Raw genomic sequence first — 17,910 nt, 5'->3', positions numbered from 1 at the left:
AGAGAACTCTAAGATAAAAAATTTCAGTAAACATATTTTTTAGCAGAATACCCCTTTTCTTTTATGCTTTTATCAAATCTTTCGTGAGGGAAGAATAATGCCAATTTTGGAACAAATTCCGTTGTACCTACCTGGCTCTCTAGTGACTCTGTAACGTAACGTGATATTTTGTACTAGTAGCCAATTAAAGTTAATACCTCTTTCAATCCGAGAAAGAGATGTTTTTAAGGCTTTGCGTTCGCTCATTCAAACAACTATAGAAAATTCGTTCCATTACTTTTTTAAAAGCATTGCTGCTTTGAGGCAAAGGAAAAAGAAGAACATATTAATAACCACTTGCTGATAGATGTCATTTATCCAAACTTACGCTTGAAAAGCAGATCTTTTCTGCTAACCGATTCTTATAATTCTTTTTAATATCTTCATTATCAAGATACGGTTTTTAGATTTTGGCTGCACCATGTTTTTAATAGTACGCATGCCTTGACAAATTCTTTCTAGGAGAAAATTTTTCGCAGAAAAGTCCGATAAATTATCTTTCGAAAAGCATTATTCTATGTTCGAGGTGGGTTGATATCGCTTACTTTTGCTGGAAAATTTGCTTTTTAAAAAGGAGCTGTGGAGCTTTAGGGACATTTGACAAGGACTCAGTTTGATCTTCCCACTACATAAGTGTCCAGACAACGACATATTTCTTGATTTCCCGCTATCAGTTTCAAAACATCCAGTCACTATTGAGAAATGCTTTCCTGAGTGTATTCATCAACACGTCCGTTATCTGTTGCCGCCAATCGATGCACTTCTTTGAGGACAGCTGTTTGATTTACCTTCGCATCAAATTGACGGCATTGCTGAATCATTTGCTTGAATTGTCTTTGGAAATTGCAAACAAATTTATTTGAATTATGGCCAAAGAATTCACTGTTTCGCTGTTGGTGGCATGTTGAGAGACCTTACAGTAATGATGTTTTGCTACCAAGGATACATTTCAGAAAGAAATCTGAAGGCATAAAAGGGACTGGGGCGAGCTTTTTGCCTTGCTGTTCTTGGCCGTCTCAAGGAATATTTCAATTGAACCGTATGATTCTATTAATTGTAGGGTATCATGGAGAGTATGTGCCAACGCATTGTTGGTCTATTTTCATGCATAAAGTGGCTGGAAAATGATGTAGTGTTGACTATTCGACATTAACATTGGGACAATTATTGCCAAGGTACATCAAAACAGCAAAGACAAGCTCCAGTCTCCAGAGCTCTGATCAGGGCAAGACCCAGTAATTATTCAATTGGTCTGTAGAGACCAAACCTAATTTACTTAGGTGTATTGGAGACATAAGATCGATAAGATTCAAGAAGCCAGCCAAAACCGATATAGACAAAAAAAGCTATCAAAAGATATTGGCCCTCTGTTTGGGTCTATCAGCAGAACGAGCTGACTTTGTTAACATCAAACTCACCTCGCCTGGATTGTAAGATAATGCATTCAATTACCGGCTGTATCTTTTCTCTACCAAAATTAAAATCTCTCCAGTTCACGTGGATTACTCTTCAGGCATTTTGCTATTCAAATTTGTCAGACCAACTCAACACTAATTTTCTTTTTGCCTGATCTTGCAGATGTATGTCGAATCCTAACGTTTGGAAGCCTTCATTGTATGGCTGCAAAACACGTTACAGCGGTACCCTGGTAGAGAAACAAATTAACTAAGCAGACAATATGGCGATTCAGTGATTTGACAATATGCATTTGGCACTTGCAGTCCCAGAAAACTAGACTTGCCTTGCCGCATGACACGCTATGCTGCAACGAGAAAGCATAGCTCTTTGGTCAAGTCCATTTGGCCTTTTTTGTTGATTGAAAACTAGAGACATGTGCAGATGCATTAATCAATAAAAGAGTTATTCCTTACATTGATAAATATAAGAGGTATAACAATTTAAGCAGTTTTATGCATGGTGAAAAGACTGCCTTCAGTGATGGTGTGACTAGATGTCTTGACAGATAACTGCTGCAAATTCTTCTGAAGCAATCTCTTTAAGAATACCTAGTATTTCTTTACTGTTATTCTGATACAGATTTCTTTGTTGGTGGCTTCTACCATTATAAAGGGTTGTAGTTTTGTAGAAAATCATGTTTTGCTAACATTCCTGAGCTGAAAGAAATAATCTTTCGACTATACACTTTCCTTTACAATGCTATTCATTTTTTCTCCAAATGAAACACAGAATCAGGGTAATTGAACTGAACCTAAAATAATGTACATAAAATTATAAATATTATATGCGAAGATAAGGCTACCGTTTGCCGCTCTGTCCGATGCCTTACAGGCAGAGCTGTACAAAGTTTGGTTTGAAGGAGAGGACGGCCCTAAGTTGCATCTCCTAGTTTCACGCCTAGTGCGACAATCAGGTACTAATATGTATAGAGAACCATGCTAAAAATGATTTTCTTAAAGCAGACGTACGCCTAAACGACTTAACATAACAACCAATTTACCCATCTCCTAAGGCATCTAAAAGCATCCTGCAGTTGTGATTTTATGCAATAAGAAGACATTTTATCCGTTTATAATCATTAAGATATCTTTTTAGAATGCCTTTTAAACCCTTTGCAAGACGGCTTATCCAGCTCATTGCCAAATGATTTAATGAAGCTTCCTTATTAAATATCAGATCTCAAAATAGCAATTTCGCTAATAAATAAAGAGGATTTTCACCATTCAATAGCCAGCCAAGGCTAATTATATTGAAAATAGTAAGCTGTATGGTATATTTTCAGCCTTTAATATTAGATCTCCCAGTAAGGTTATTCTGTTATAATCTATCCTGATATGTCATCAATGTGAACAAGGCGTGGCAAGATTATCATATTCTAAGTAGAATATTTGACCCTTAAGCAACACTTAAAGATGGTTGCAGCACATCTTTCTATTAATTAACTCCCTTCATCTAATTGTTTTTGCATGGTAATGCCTTGCATGTTTAGGCCATAGTAGCCAAACAGATATATTTAGTCCTGTAACCAAAACATACCTTCTAAAAAAATACCAGGCTTGCAATTTTAACAGTTGTTCATCTGGCAATGAATGTGCAAAAAACATTGCACCGTTCATTCTTTTATGCACATTATGAGAAGCTGTGGAAACTGAGAACACTTGTTGTGAGCACCATTGAAGGCCCGGTGAAAGGCTCGGTTCGCGGAAGGTACGGTGAAAGTTTTTCTAATCAATTTATCCAAATAGCATTTTACTCATATCATTATTTATTTTGACAGAAAACAAGCAACGAACCTGATTTTCAATTTCAGTCTTGAATTTTTCACGAATACAGTTATAAAGTTTCAAAATATTAATAGTGGGTGTGCCAAAGGAGCTGGTAGGAAATGATACTTTTTAGAAAAGACAAGAAAAAGTCGCGAGTTTTTTGGATATAGACTTCGAAACCAGTTGTTCAGCTAAAGACTAGCTATGCAGAGAGGCAGAGAACGGTTAGTTTTTGAGGAAGTAGGCTTAAATGTTGAACAATGCAAAGGATATATCTCAGTGAAGGCCATCTTTTTACATATGAAATTCTCATAAAAGATTTTTATCCTTCACAGCACTGCGGCACAGAGCGAAACAAGAGTGATTTCTGAGGCCTCTAGTCCATGACATTCTTTAGCAGAATTTCTTGCATTGCCGCGTATAAATAGGACTAGAATTGATTCATGCATTTCTCTATCTTAGAGATAACGAAATATAAAGGTTTCCGGTCGCTGCTTAATTTCTTTGGAATTGCATGCGTTCGATCAATCAAACGAGCGCGTTGCTTCCTTCATTGTTCAAGAGTGTTTCTGCAGAGCGGACACAGGAAGGCGAACTTACTTTCCGAAACGTTTTCAACAGTAAACAAGTTTGCGGGCCTTATTTCGTTTCCACAACTGCTTTCAACAACAGACATAGTAACCGAGGTGAGTATCAAACCTTTTTGAAAACTATCAGAACTTATTCTCGAGCAGCAACCCGTTTGTATGGTTAAAGTTGTCATGGCCCTGCTTCAGTGTAGGAAATTGGGGTCAGACAGGCTGAGAATAAGGATAGATTTTCTTAACCAGTACAGAGATAAATCAGATCAGCATATTGGTTGCCCACCACACTGCTTTCACTGGCAGACCTATAAAGCAATAGGAAAATATCCTTTTAAGACTTAATCTGATCCTGAAGATATCTTCTAGCAGTTAGATTTTTACATCTTCGCTAGAAAGGTCATTTTGTTACTTACTAGGTTGTTCATAAATTTGAAGATAGAAAGTGTTTATTCATTCGTAGTGATGAAGACGGTGGGTGGCTGAGCACTTAACGGTAATTAGGACTTCAATAAACGGTTTTGATTGCCATTCAGTAACTTACATTCCCATGAATTAATCTTGAAACTTTACCAGGAAGGTCTTGTTCGAGGGTTTTGTCACTAGTAGAGGAGAAGGCTCGATCAATTAATATACAGTTACGGGTTTGTTTTTGACCCGCGTGGATGATTTATCGTTACAGCGAAAATGAAATCGCTCTTTAACACGGGCTTACTGCTTCCTACTCGCTGAAAAGATTTGGTCTCTCTTTACAACTCGCTTTAAAAGTTTTGTCTTGGGAGTACAAACCCGTTCAAGGATCTAGAAAAACAGGAGTGCCAAGCAATTTTACGGACTCAATATTCCATCACTTTTTGTAACATCTTTCATATATAGTAGACATTTGTTGGGTCGTTAAAACCACTTGTTGTCTAGTTGGTATATGGTCATTGTAAAGCCCTTTTCAAATTTTTATTGCACGCTAAAAATATTCGGTATTGGTATCATAAAACAAATCGTTATTTATTTTTGATTAAGTGGTAATATACGCACTTATTTGAATATAAAAAAGCTTTATAACTGAGCAGAATCTATCAGTCCGTGTTTTGAGGCGGCATTTAATGTTGGACAGTGTGGTACAATGATGTTTTAATCGTGTGTCTTATATTTTCAAACATTGAACACAGCCTTGAGAATAACGCGTTTGATTGTTTCGTACTGCCCTCCACAGCGATATCAAATTGGTCTCAGTTTACGGTCAGATATGAAATAACTTAAGTTGTCGTTGTTGTTTTAATTAACTGCCGAGTTGTTTTTCCCGATGGTCTTCGAAACTCTCAAATAAAGCTAAATTCCTTTTCACTAGAATTTTTGATGGAAGGTAACTTTAACTCACTGTATACTCTAATTAGCTCATTTTTGAAATACTAGCGAAATTTCTGTTTGCTCAAAATCTGTTGCTGCTAGCCAAAACGTATCTTTGACTCGCGTATCTTTGACTCACCTCACCCACGCACCAAAGTAATGGACACAAACACGTCATCTTCAAACGTAGATTAGGTCATCTTGAGCACAAGGCAAAAGCATTGTTTCATAAAACTATGTTATTCTAATGTAACATCCTTGGATGGGATGAGAAATCGAGTTTCGATTCAACCTATTACGTTACCAACAACGAGGATTCTTAAATGAACATCTAAAAGAGTATGAGGTCTGTTTCACACTCTATTGACCTTGAAAAGCATATTTTGGTGACATGAGTAGACCACTCCATTAAACTGTTATATATAGCACGTGTACGAAAATTATGCCTTTCATCGACATCGTTTATTCAGAAGAAAACCAGCATTGTTAACACACACTTTTATAAGGAACCACTGTATAAGGAAACTTTATGCTGAGAGCCGAACAATTTGAGGAAGCTTGTACTACTAAAGACAAATCCCTAAGGAAATTTTCCAATTTTGATCATTTTCATCACTGGACAAGCGAACTGGCGCAACAGCGCAACACAAGCTCTTCACGAAGAAGCGATTGAAGACTACATTGTATTAGAAGATATCAATAGAGCAGACATGTTATTGACTGACTTTGTACTTTTACATATATGAAACTTGCCTTCTTTGTGTTCTTAGGTTTTGTTTTCTAGCCACAATATATAGCAAAATCCAATGTTATCTTGCATCGTCCCTACTATCAGGACACTAAATGTGCAGTTATAGTTTAGAAACTTTTACTTCTAAGTCATGAGCTGGGTTTCTTATAAAATAGAGTGCACTACTTTAACTCATAACCAGCTCTTGTAGAAAACGTTCCTTTTCTCAGATGGTCCCCTAAAACATTGGCCTTGATAATTATTTTGTTCTTCGATTATCCTCTGACCTCCTCTTCCGGTGGTGAATCGTTCTCAAATGTGGTACCTCGATTTCAAACAAGCTCTAGTTCACAATGCATAATTTGACGTTTCCTTTAACGTTGACTTCAATATGAAATCTTCTCCAATCGCGATACGTGATATTTGGTGATTAGAGTAATGACACTATTTGAATTGGCTCTTAAGTCTGCAATTTGTCGTCTCCATTTAAAGAGAAAATATGGCGATAAGTTTAAGAATGATTTTCAACAAATCAGCTAGCAGCTTTTCTCGATCAAATGGCGCATCGGAAATCACCCTGTCAAGTTAAGATAACTTTCTTTGCTTTCTTCAGAGAAGATAATATTGTCTCATCCAATTATTTGCAGGCTCCCACTCTAATTGAAATACGTCATAACCATTTTCCAAGCAATTTAACAATTAAGTTGAAAGATAAATTATGAAGAATATTGTTCCACCCTCAGAATTTCTAAAACGAACATGCATCTTTACACTGAGTTCAAAACTTGTAGTACTGTGGTCTTCAAATTCAAGAAGATCCTAAAGCGCATGAGACAATTGCATAAATATTGATGAAAGTATAATTCAAGCTGGGGCAAAGCCAAAAAAATTTTTGGAGAGGGTAAAGAACTGATTTTTGCCGACAAAAAGGGCGTGTCTAATTCATTAAGGGTGTGGTCAAAAGATAAATACTTTTATATGCTGCTTTAATGCGTTTCTATTTCAAAGTTCATACGTAAGTGCCATACTTTGAAAGTTCAACTACTACAGAAATGTTAATACGTTACAATTGTTGCAAAAGAGTTACAGGAAGAGTACAAAAATTGCTTCTTTTGCGCGGCAAAAATCCTCAATGTGCCGACGAATTAAATTCAAGCTTTTATCACAAGCAACTATAAATTAGCACATTGATGGCTCTCCCTAGACTATATGGTGGTCCGTCAATGACGTCAAATGAACACTGGGTGCCGTTGTTCTAACGACCAGATCCCTTAGACTGAATAATATTTAGTTTTAATTCCCCTTTTTAGGCCCGGGGCATACAGTATCTTGAAAAGGGTCCAACTGCAAAACTTACCATGTTGCTTTGCAAGCCTAAAGGTTTTAGGTTCAAATGAAACCACAAACATATCTTAAATAGATATTTACATGCTAGAACGGTAGCTGTGTGATGTGTGTGAATCGACTTGCTTGATCAATAGCTCTTGCTACATAGCCAAAACCCATTTAGTCATCAAGTGCAGAATATAGTCGAATAAAAAGTGCAACTAAAAAGTTTGTATTCGAAATTAAGGACGACATATTTTGATCGAATGTGTTTTTGTGAAAACAATTAGCATCACAGAATCTAAACTATGTCAAGGAATTTGTTAGTTAAATTAATAATACTTTCAAAGTATTTCTCAATAATCATGTATATTTTCAAATTAACGGAGCACCTTGAAGATAAAGCATAGAGGAATAGATTGTTTTCACACCAGCACAGATATTCTTTGACCCTGACAAGAAGCTTTCTATGTTAAAGACATGCTTTTGTCTGGCTTTTCACTAACTTCAGTCTGGGCTCGCTTTCGACATAAATGTCCCTATTTGTAAGGAGATATCACAGAATATCTGGCACAAGATGATGAGTTGTCGCGGCCTTTGAAACCTAATAGAACTGCACTGATTCAGAATGTTCTTAACACATTCTATGTTAACCAAACATTGGGACCAGTCGCTTTTGACAAATCCTTTGTTGCCACATAATATTTTCGAACTTCCCCTAACCATCATTTGGAAAGTTTAAAAGTATCCCTCGCCATATGCATTATCTTCTGCCATTTTCTCTCTTTGAAACCAAAAATTCTTCACACTCTCTAATTTTATTCTGTTTGATACATTCTTTCATCAAACCGTAAATAACAATACTAGAAGACAGAAAATCGAAGTCCCTGAGATTCTTTTCCAGGTGACGGAAATGAATACGAGGCTGGTTAATGAATATGGGTCGGGTCAGAACGTAGATTACAAGATGTCGCTGACATAGAAGTAATTCTTTTTAGAGTATCAAACCTTCAGGGCGTTTTATTTCAAATTTAAGCAAAAGGGGTCCACGGACATTGTCGGTGCTGCGAATAGCGCACGATGTTGGGGTGCAAATAATATTGCGTTTATTTTGCGCTTTACAGTCAAGATTAATTATTAAGGCAATGTTTTCAAATTTATCAGAGTTTATCTCTTGACTAGATGTGAATTATTTCTTGATGTGAGTTATTAGCATATTATCATTTTCATCTGTTGAGCTTTTGACCATAAAAAGCCATAATAATGTTTGACTAATGAAACATCTAGTGTTCATAAAAATCTCTCAGACGATGCCCATTATTGGTCCTCGTCTTTCTTTCTTGTAGAAAATTGATTCAGTCCAAGAATTTTGATGATCTTCACCTACTTTTGATTGATAACAAAATATATCCTTTGTCTTATTACAACTCAATAGTTAAGATTTGATAATATTTATTGTAAGATTTCAATAAAAAGTTTTCTTTAAAAGCTTTGCTTTCTTTGATTTCTAAAAATGCGTAAAAATAAAGTGTCAAAATTCGATTCACTCAGTTGGCAAATGGGGTGTGGCATGGGTGTGGCCATTTCAGAAAATCCCATTGTTGTTTGATGCTAGATCTTTCCTGGACGTTACGGTCCGTTTCTGGGTAGTGCATGTTGCTTTGTGACGTTATCTAAGATTTACATGAAGGACAAGGGTCCTTTCTGTCTGAATTCTCATTCATCTGAAAAGACAGATGAGTCGACACAAACGTAAATCATCATAATTAGTATTAGTTTAAGGGATTATATTTAATAGTCTGTAAAGTTTTTTGACATGATAGGGCTCATATGACAAAAAAATTGACCAGAAAGTATTTAATTGTCCACGGTGAGAAATTCTTGCTGTCTGTTAAGTGCAGCACGAGAATTGTTGGCAAGTTTATTTTATTAGCAGGAGGCAATAATTCTTTCACTGTGCTTGATCGTTTTGAACGTCCTTTCGGAAGCAAGCTGTTGATAGATCAATCGTCATTGCTTGAAGACTGCGTAAGGTAGAAGTTACGCGGAGTTTAGCCCATTGTGAGAAATATTTGGTTCGCTGAGGCTCAGAAAGAAGTTAAGGTCTTAATACCTGTCAGTATTTGAAATTTCATTGAAGTCTCGTTTTGTCGCAGGTTCAAAGTGGTATGGAAAGTGTCTTTTAGCTGTCTGGAGTTTGATTGCATCAGAGGACAACAACAATGGGCAACTTTGTTTTCAATGCAGTTTTGTAAGTTACATTTATTCGCGATTCTAACTTAAACTGATTGTATGTAATCGTTCGGTTTGCTTTTTTAATCTTAATTGGTCTGTAACTGCAGACATTTTTTTCGTATGTATTGCAGGGTATGTTTTTTCCGCCGTTCATTGGTTAAGCCGTTTGTGTGCGAGGGGTTCCAAGTTTAAGAAGTGGCGGACATTGACTTTTTGAATGATGGGGCAAGCGGGGGAGTATTTTGCTTCTAATTTGAGCAGCCAATTCTCTTCTATTTTGATACCAAAACAACCTATTGTGATGAAAAAATTTAATGTCCACTTGGAGAGGGGGCAGTTGCCCCCAATCCCCGATAATTTCCACCACTGCTACTAGCAGTGCTAGGAAGAAACAAAACATTTAAGCTAGATTGATTGCGAAAATGAAGGCAACATAAAATGACATTTTTTGAAATAGTTTCAAGCTTATGTTGGTTGGTCTTATCGTAGGCCTATTTGACTTGTCAGATCGTGTCAGATTATATAATGATTCACACAAACATTCATAAAATGCGTAATAGGATAAGGGCTATTTCTAACCGATCCTCATTGATGCCATGGTCAATATACAAAGAGGGAAGGGCCAATATGTGCAGGCACTGCGGAGCAGGGGGCTGGGGGCTTTAGCCCCCCCCCCACTTTTTGCAAATAATGCCAAATATTAAGTAATAAATTACCTGTAAAGACTGTTTTTATACGCTTTTAGCCCCCTCTTTTTTAAACCCCCACTTTTCTCAACGCTCCGCGGTGCCTGGTGTGTGTGGGGAGGGGGACCCAACCTCCGGAGTACCTTTGAAATCCTGCAGCAGGCTTCGCTTGTCCCATGGATTGACAGTTTCTGGAAATTTCTGTGCCTAATTGTGCGGCAGAAAGAAATTAAAGTGTTAAAATATAAGGAAATTGCACAGTATGTCATCCATGAAATATGCTTCAAAAACTACAGTGATACATCCATCAATCAATTGTGGCCCATGGGATTATTGGCACGAGGTGGGAGGCGCAGGCACCATTTGTGATTAACGATTTCACACACGCTAAATATTTTTAAGAAAATTCTTTGAACTGATTTTCATATACAAAAGATTTTCTCATTACAAAGATCTAACGTTTCCATCATTTGATACCCTTTTGCTATCAAGATAATTTTTTGGGTTTAAGTATTTTTATGTTTGGGTAGACAGAAATTTATCTGTTAATCAAAACCCAATCACCCAACAGATTTATGTCGCATTTATGTTTCTACCACACGATGACACCAGAGTCAAATTAGCCATTCTTTAAGCAATAGACTTAGAAGGCTACTCTTGAAAATCATTTTTGATTAAACACAAATATAACTTTAAGTGTTAAGATGCAAAAATTATCGAAGAATGTACACGATAAATGTTGCCTAGAACACTAAGATAAACCCAAAAAGACATCGAGCAACTCCTAGCAAAATCTTGCAAAAGCCTGTTAATGAGCATGTTATTGAGATGGATCTAGTTAAAAAAAAACCTGGGCTCAACCATTTTGCCTGGTAGATTTGCCCAAGTTTGTCAAGGAGCATTTCTTGGGCCTAGAACATAACTAAAGAGATGGGGCCCGTAATGACGTCATCAAAACAGTTATTATTATTGTTGCTGTCTGGGGCAATCGGTCCCCTGCTCCCCCTCTCGGCAGGTTTGGAGAAGCATCTTGTTATGAACAGTGGCAAGACTCTTCCTAGAGAGCACCTAATCAACACCATGTCGCGTCCATTAGGTTATCAAAACCAGGACAGGATAGCAAAAATTTCAAATTTATTTCCCAATTTATACAAGGTGGTGGGCGAATTAACAGTAAAAACTGGACTTGAGAGGGAAAGGGAAAGAAGGAAGGCATGTATAAGGCTGAAAAAAATAATTAATTTTTGCTCTTTTTTGCATAATTGGCGCAAAAACTGCCATAGCGAAAAAAATAGATCGTCTTTGGGTATCCTTTGGGTATCACAATTGAGAGCCATTTTATCTTCGATAGTTTTTCATGCCTTTAGCACAAAGTGTGTAGTTTGGGTGTGCGATTATGCAAAAACATTCGTGATGAAAGGTCACTTACAGGATTATGGTAGTCTTGCATTGTTTGGCTTTTACTGCAAACCAGTTACACCTTATTCGTTGAAACGAAAAGTCTTTCCCAGCTTCTCTTGTTACACCCTTCTTGACTTCTTTACCTCACCGGCATTTCATTGGAATGGCTAAAATTGCAAGGAACTCCACGTTTTCCCACTGAACTTACTTCAAACTCGAGCTTGACGTATTGGATGCTGCTTATCGCAAGATTAATTGTCTGGAATTTACATGTAGGATACAAGCCATTTTTCTATGGCAGTAAGATAGAAATTAAAATTTGCTTATTAAGAACGTTAAGACCAGGTTAAAAATCCAATAGATCACGATACAACCAGGGCGCAGTCTGTGGAACAGGTGGCCTTAGTCTCCCTACAGCAAATATTTTCTGAGTCTAAATTCGCAGGAAAAGTTTTCCTTAAGCCCCCATTGCTCCCCTTGATCCAGACAATTTATTGAAAATGTTTTTAAGAAAGAAGCTGAGAAGCACTTTACCCAGGAGCCCACTCGCGTCATCTTGTTGAAAAAGACATAAGAATACAAAAAAACATGTAATGCCTTCATGTTACTTTAGTTTTTGATCAAAAGCAAGAACATATAGAAATTCGAATTAGTACAGGCAAAACCTGCATTGTTAGCCAAAACTTTTAAAACCGTAGGGAAAGTGGTTTTAAAACCTTAGGGAAAATGGTTCCCTACCTTAGGCGTAGGGAAAATGGTTTTTAAAAATTGAAAGATTTCATTAATTCTGGTGCGACGTTCCTAAAATGTCCATTTTTTGTAGTATTTTTGACCACACTAATTTTTTCATTTCAAAAGGGTTTTCAATGTTTTAGACTATGGTTAACCTTTCACGAAGCTTCGAAACCAAACTTTTTCCATCAACATGGACAAATTTGATTTGATTAACTTCCTCAGAGTAAGACCTTTGCTTCGAAGGTGATGTTTGTGATGAGATTGCCATGCGACACTGTTTACAATTCCAAGATACGAGTATAGCAATCATGAGCTAACACCAATTACTGTTTGTTTATAACGACCCCAATAAATGGTTTGAATGTTATCGAACAGTATATTACGAGTATTCAGCTCGTGCCATATTTGCCGTGAAATCGATACAGCAAAGAACAGTTATTCCAGTAATTCGGAGTAATTTCGAGCTTGCTCAAACAAATTGTAATATCGATAAAAAATCTGCAAATATTTGGAACCAATAATTTCATTGCTAACTTCTATTTGGCTCCTTAACCAAGATATCAAGTCAATGCTTTGATATGTTACCAATTAATGCATTAATGTATCTTGTTAACTACATTCGATACTTTAATCATTTATGTTATGACATTGTTTTTTATCAGTATCCATTTTTTTATGTTGGCGATAATAAGGTTGTAGCTACAACGTTCAGCTTGCTATGCCAAAATCATAAAACACGATTACTATAATTGATTTTGCGATTCCAACACTATAATCAAACCAAGGTTACATTTATGAATTGAAACATGAAGGGAATGAACGGATACAAAACTGGCTAGCCTACACATCTATTAGCCAATTCAAATTGAAAAGAAATTGAAACTGTTTTTAAAACACTGGGATATATGTTCGTTGATTATCTTTAAATCCAATTTGAAATTATTAGAAAACCAATTTGCTTTTGTGACTATCTTCTTCTAAACACTAGCGATAGCGTCGCGATCTGAGTGGCATGCATAGGCACATACCAGCAAATTTTAGTAATTATTTTAGATAAAAAACTGTTGTCTACATTGAACATCAGAGGCCTTTACACTGGTCCTTGAGGGACACCAATATTAACTTCTCTCCTGTCACTGAAGTAGTTATTTTTTAAAAGCAAAAACTATCAAATGTGAAAGACGTGACATTAATTAACAATCAATCCTCCTTCGTCAGTGGTTGTACAAGTAGTTTGAATTTCTTTTATTGGGAACTTCATTGTGACATTTGCAATAGGTTTCTGTACGTTTTAGCTGAATCTACATGGTAAAACACTCTCAAAGAGGTTTTTAAAAGACTAGCTTACTTAATTCCACACTCGTTTTTGTCACCTTTCAATAGTACTTTGAATTTGTAATTCAATTTTCAGCAATGTTATTCATTTATTGATGCAAGTTGTTTAAACCTTAGTTTGCTGGTATTGCTATCTGGTGTGCATAGTTTCATCATTAAACCGCTGTCAATTTGCTCAGCTCGAAGAGGGCTTTCACAAAGACAAGTAAAGCTATGCAACGAGTACCGGAACCATATGCAGTTCATTGTGGATGGCACTAAAATGGCCCTGGATGAATGTCAAAGGCAATTTAAAGACAGACGATGGAACTGTACCTTTCCTTTAAATCACATGCGTGGGTTTATTCCGTTCATCCCTAAAGGTATGTGATAATCTTACTGCGGTGTATTTCCATGTATTACCTAAGTAAAGTTTTTATCAATACGAAAGTAATTTTTCATTTGTAAGCAATCTGGGTTATAACACAGTTAAAACCTTGTACAAGAATGAAATTCATTGAAAATGTATATTTGGAGCAGACACAGCCACTTGTGCATGGCCCATATTGAAAATGGCATCATCATGTTGTTAGAGAGGAGAGCTTTGTACGTCACTGCTTTGTACATAATTCTCTAGCGCCACAGTTGGGAAAAGACAGAAGGGAACCATTTGACCAAATCACAAGGAGCATAGAATTATGGGGCAATTTCATCTCTGGTTGTAGCGTTATTCAAAAACATGAAAATCTGACACACCTGACAATGGCTTTCTTTTTTAGGCCATAGAGAGGCTTCATTTGTGCACGCCATTGTTTCAGCTGGAACCTTTCATGCAGTTAGCAGAGCTTGCATGGAAGCCAAGCTGACGTCACATTGCCATTGCAGCCAAGAGGCTAGGCCTGACAGCCTGAGAAAGTCTTTTTTATGGGCAGGTTGCGGTGATAACCTCCCTTATGGTTACAGCTTCAGCAAATTATTCATGGATGCTAGAGAACAGCTGGGGTCTGATGCAACACAGGACATACAAAAGATCTCGCGTGTTTTGATGAACCTACACAACAACGAAGCTGGACGTAGGGTAAGGGAAGATTCTTGATTAAGCAAGAGAAAGTTGGTTACTTTCACATCAACAAGTCCTTCTTCTTGCTTGTAATGTTTCTATCACTAAATAATTTTTACATTTTGACAATTTTGTACTTTTAGCATCATCAGCTTTATGTATATTCAATTCAAATTTAGTCAAAGAATACGAGCATATGGTAATTGTAAATTTGATAAAAATACGTATGGCCTATTCACACTGAAGATGGCATTGTCCTTCAATTCACAAATCTTGACTTTTTAACAAAATACCTGGCTGAATTTCCCCTAGATGGTCATCAATCATTCAACCAAGGTAAAGAAATGCTCCAACTTTTTGTCCTTAAATGACAAGCATTGCCCCATTCTTTGCGGCAATGGGGTGTATTATAGTCAATCATAGTTTTGCTAAATTTGTTTTGCTTGGGAAATGCTTTGCAGATGCCATTGTTACTTTTTACTGGAATTCTGGCACAATCATGTTTGGTACCGAACGGATATAAATGTATGCGAATGTATGCGAATGTATGCGAATGTATGCGAATGTATGCGAATGTATGCATCATAATCATCGAAGTCGAATTCCTGCTCTGTTTATAGTGTATTTCGTTTAAGTCTAAAGGCTTTTCCCCCTTTCAGGCACTTATGGAAAACTCATTTGTGCAATGCCGTTGTCATGGTCTATCCAAAGGCTGTGCGACGAAAACTTGCTATAGGCAGCTCAAACCATTCAAAGCTGTCGGTGAATTTCTGAAGGACCAATACGCAAGTGGCATTGAGTCGGAAATTTCCCAGAAGAGGGCTCCGGTACACGATGGAGAGATGGAACTGAAACTACGGGAAAAGTACCCACAGTACCAGAAAATAAGCAAACGGAACTTGGTATATCTTGAAGAATCGCCGAATTATTGCTTAAAAGACATGTCTTTGGGCTCTTTAGGAACCAAAGGGCGACAGTGTAATCGCACGTCGGAAGGACTCAATAGCTGTAGCCTTTTGTGCTGCGGGCGAGGTTTTCATGTTAAGAGACAGTTAACCAGAGAAAGTTGCGCGTGTCAATTTATTTGGTGCTGCCACCTCAAGTGCCAAACATGCGAAGTAGAGAAAAACATGCACTATTGCAAGTAGACATAATATATGGGCATTGTTTTGTCGTGTACCGAGATATACAAAGTATATGCTATTGCTGATGGAGAAAACGTCCGCATGGGAGCGAGTCAGTGCTCGGGACACATGGCAAGGACTGCTATGTCTCAATTGGTACAAAATTTGCATCAAAAGCCTCACAACAGTGTTAATTTTGTGCAAATGAGTAGAACCGCTCATGTTCACGTTGCATAAATGTAGGCGTAAGATGACCTTGAAATTTCAGCTGTTAGGTGTATTGGTTGAGAACGGAGAAACTCTTTGTAGCTAGTAGAGAGTTATGATTATAATATTATCATTAAATATTGTTATGTCTGACTAATTTTAACAAGAGTTTTGTTAGTCCAAAGATCCAAACATTCGTTTTCATTATCAGATCCAAAAGTTACAAGAGGGACTTGTGTGGGAATAGGTTTTGAGATTTTCGTTTTTAAATGGAATTATTTTTGTTACCCTTTTTTGTTTCGCAATTATGTATATAGATAAAATTTTGAGTGTATGCTCAGGGACCGCGCACCAGTTTAAAAGTGGAGGGGCTGAAATGGGTGTCCCAAAAATGTTTTGAGGCCACGCCCTCCAGAACGCAGGAAAACACCCCTTTTAGAAAATATTGCTTATTTCTACTCAATTTTTTTAAACAGTTTGGTTCTGGGAAGATATCAATAACTTTGAAAATAGATAAAATTATCTTGGGGTAATAATATACCAAACTAACAAAGTTAGAAAATACATCATATCAATAAACAAGATAAAACACCTAGAAGAAGAACAAAAATGGTTCCTAGTCAAGAAGAACTGCTACTACATAGGAGTAAACTATCCAAAGATGCGTTAGGGTAAACCTTCCAAAACATTTTTTTCCAAAAATGTGAGGGGGCTATAGCCCCTGCTAGCCCAATGGCTGCGCGGTGCCTATCTATGCTTTCAGCTCTCCCAACTGTACATAGATTTAATTTGGTACCAGTATTGAACATCAGTTGTAGACGCTCCACAGCAATAGTCTAGGTCGTTCTAATTATAAGATCATGCCAGGTCAATAAAAAAGTGCTTACATATATATCCAAAACAAAACTACAAGACACTTTTATACCGCGAGTTTAAAGGCAATCTGTCTCGTTGTAGATTGGTTAACGAGAACAGTAGTTGGAACAATAGCCTAAACACAATTCCAGCGCTCCGCCATATTTTTTACAATGCGATAAATTAAAGGGGGACTGGAAACAATAAAAAATCCCTTTGTTCTTATAACCAATCAATGCCGTCACAGATTGCCTTTAATATGAGCAACTTGCGAATTAAAAAACACTTAGTAAATTACAATATACTGAGATTGAATTTCCCCCGTTTTCTCATGAGTACCCAAAAGGTCAGATCTCTCGTTCACGAGCGTCTGCGGCATTTGTTTGTGGGATGTCTGGTCTATTTCCGTCAGTAAACGTAAAGAAGTGGTAAATTATGACACGGTAACTGCATAGTGATGCTCTGTGACAACAGAGCCATTAATGTATACCTAGAGAGCAACGGCTTTCGGAAAAACAGTAGATTTACCCTAAAAGCAATGATTTTTAAACTCAAAACTATATTATTTTGTCCCTACCCAACATCCATGCTCTCGCTCAATTGGTCCCCTACTACTAGCTCCTATTTAAATTTCTCTTCATCTTGTATTTTCTTTCCTATCAAATACCACCTTAATTTTCGTTATTACGCCACTCGTCAACTGTATGACTCCTTTATTGTTGAAGACTACCCCTTGTCAAATGCTCCTTCGTAGAACTTGTGTGTCACTTTGTTTTATCACTTTAAATTTTGCAACTTTGTAAAGAATTTGTTTGGAAAAAAGGGCGTCAGTACTCTGTAAAGTATAAATGGAGGTGTTTTTAATTTTTAATATACGACAACATACTTCCAGTGTGTACATTGTAAAATTTTATGTAGACATTTCATCTATTAAGATATAAGTGTAAAGCAAAAGATTTTGAATGAATTTTGACTTGATCTATACTATCGCTCTTTGCTTTCGTCATGAACTGAACTGAATTAAAACATCAAATGCTTTTATCCATCTT

The 17,910-nt window shown here is 36.8% G+C and overlaps 1 protein-coding gene across 2 annotated transcripts; it reads left to right on the top strand.

Moving 5' to 3' along the window:
- Nucleotides 1-3,582: 3,582 nt before the first annotated feature.
- Nucleotides 3,583-17,815, top strand: LOC135686099 (protein Wnt-5a). Of its 2 annotated transcripts, none has more exons than XM_065202265.2 (5): nt 3,583-3,949; nt 9,401-9,495; nt 13,754-13,998; nt 14,395-14,693; nt 15,335-17,815. In XM_065202265.2, the coding sequence occupies exons 2-5, from the start codon at nt 9,467-9,469 to the stop codon at nt 15,821-15,823; spliced, it is 1,062 nt and encodes a 353-aa protein (XP_065058337.1). In that variant the 5' UTR covers nt 3,583-3,949; nt 9,401-9,466; the 3' UTR covers nt 15,824-17,815. The 2 variants fall into 2 exon arrangements, with proteins under 2 accessions (XP_065058337.1, XP_088964989.1); XM_089108863.1 differs by lacking the exon at nt 3,583-3,949 and adding an exon at nt 8,679-9,277.
- The last annotated feature ends 95 nt before the right edge of the window (nt 17,816-17,910 follow it).

The sequence above is a fragment of the Rhopilema esculentum genome, chromosome 6 (genome assembly GCF_057945365.1).
Source record: "Rhopilema esculentum isolate cy_ngs chromosome 6, ASM5794536v1, whole genome shotgun sequence".
NCBI classification, from domain to species: Eukaryota; Metazoa; Cnidaria; class Scyphozoa; order Rhizostomeae; family Rhizostomatidae; genus Rhopilema; species Rhopilema esculentum.
Note: the sequence above shows the minus strand (reverse complement) of the source record. Positions and strands in the feature narration are given on the sequence as shown.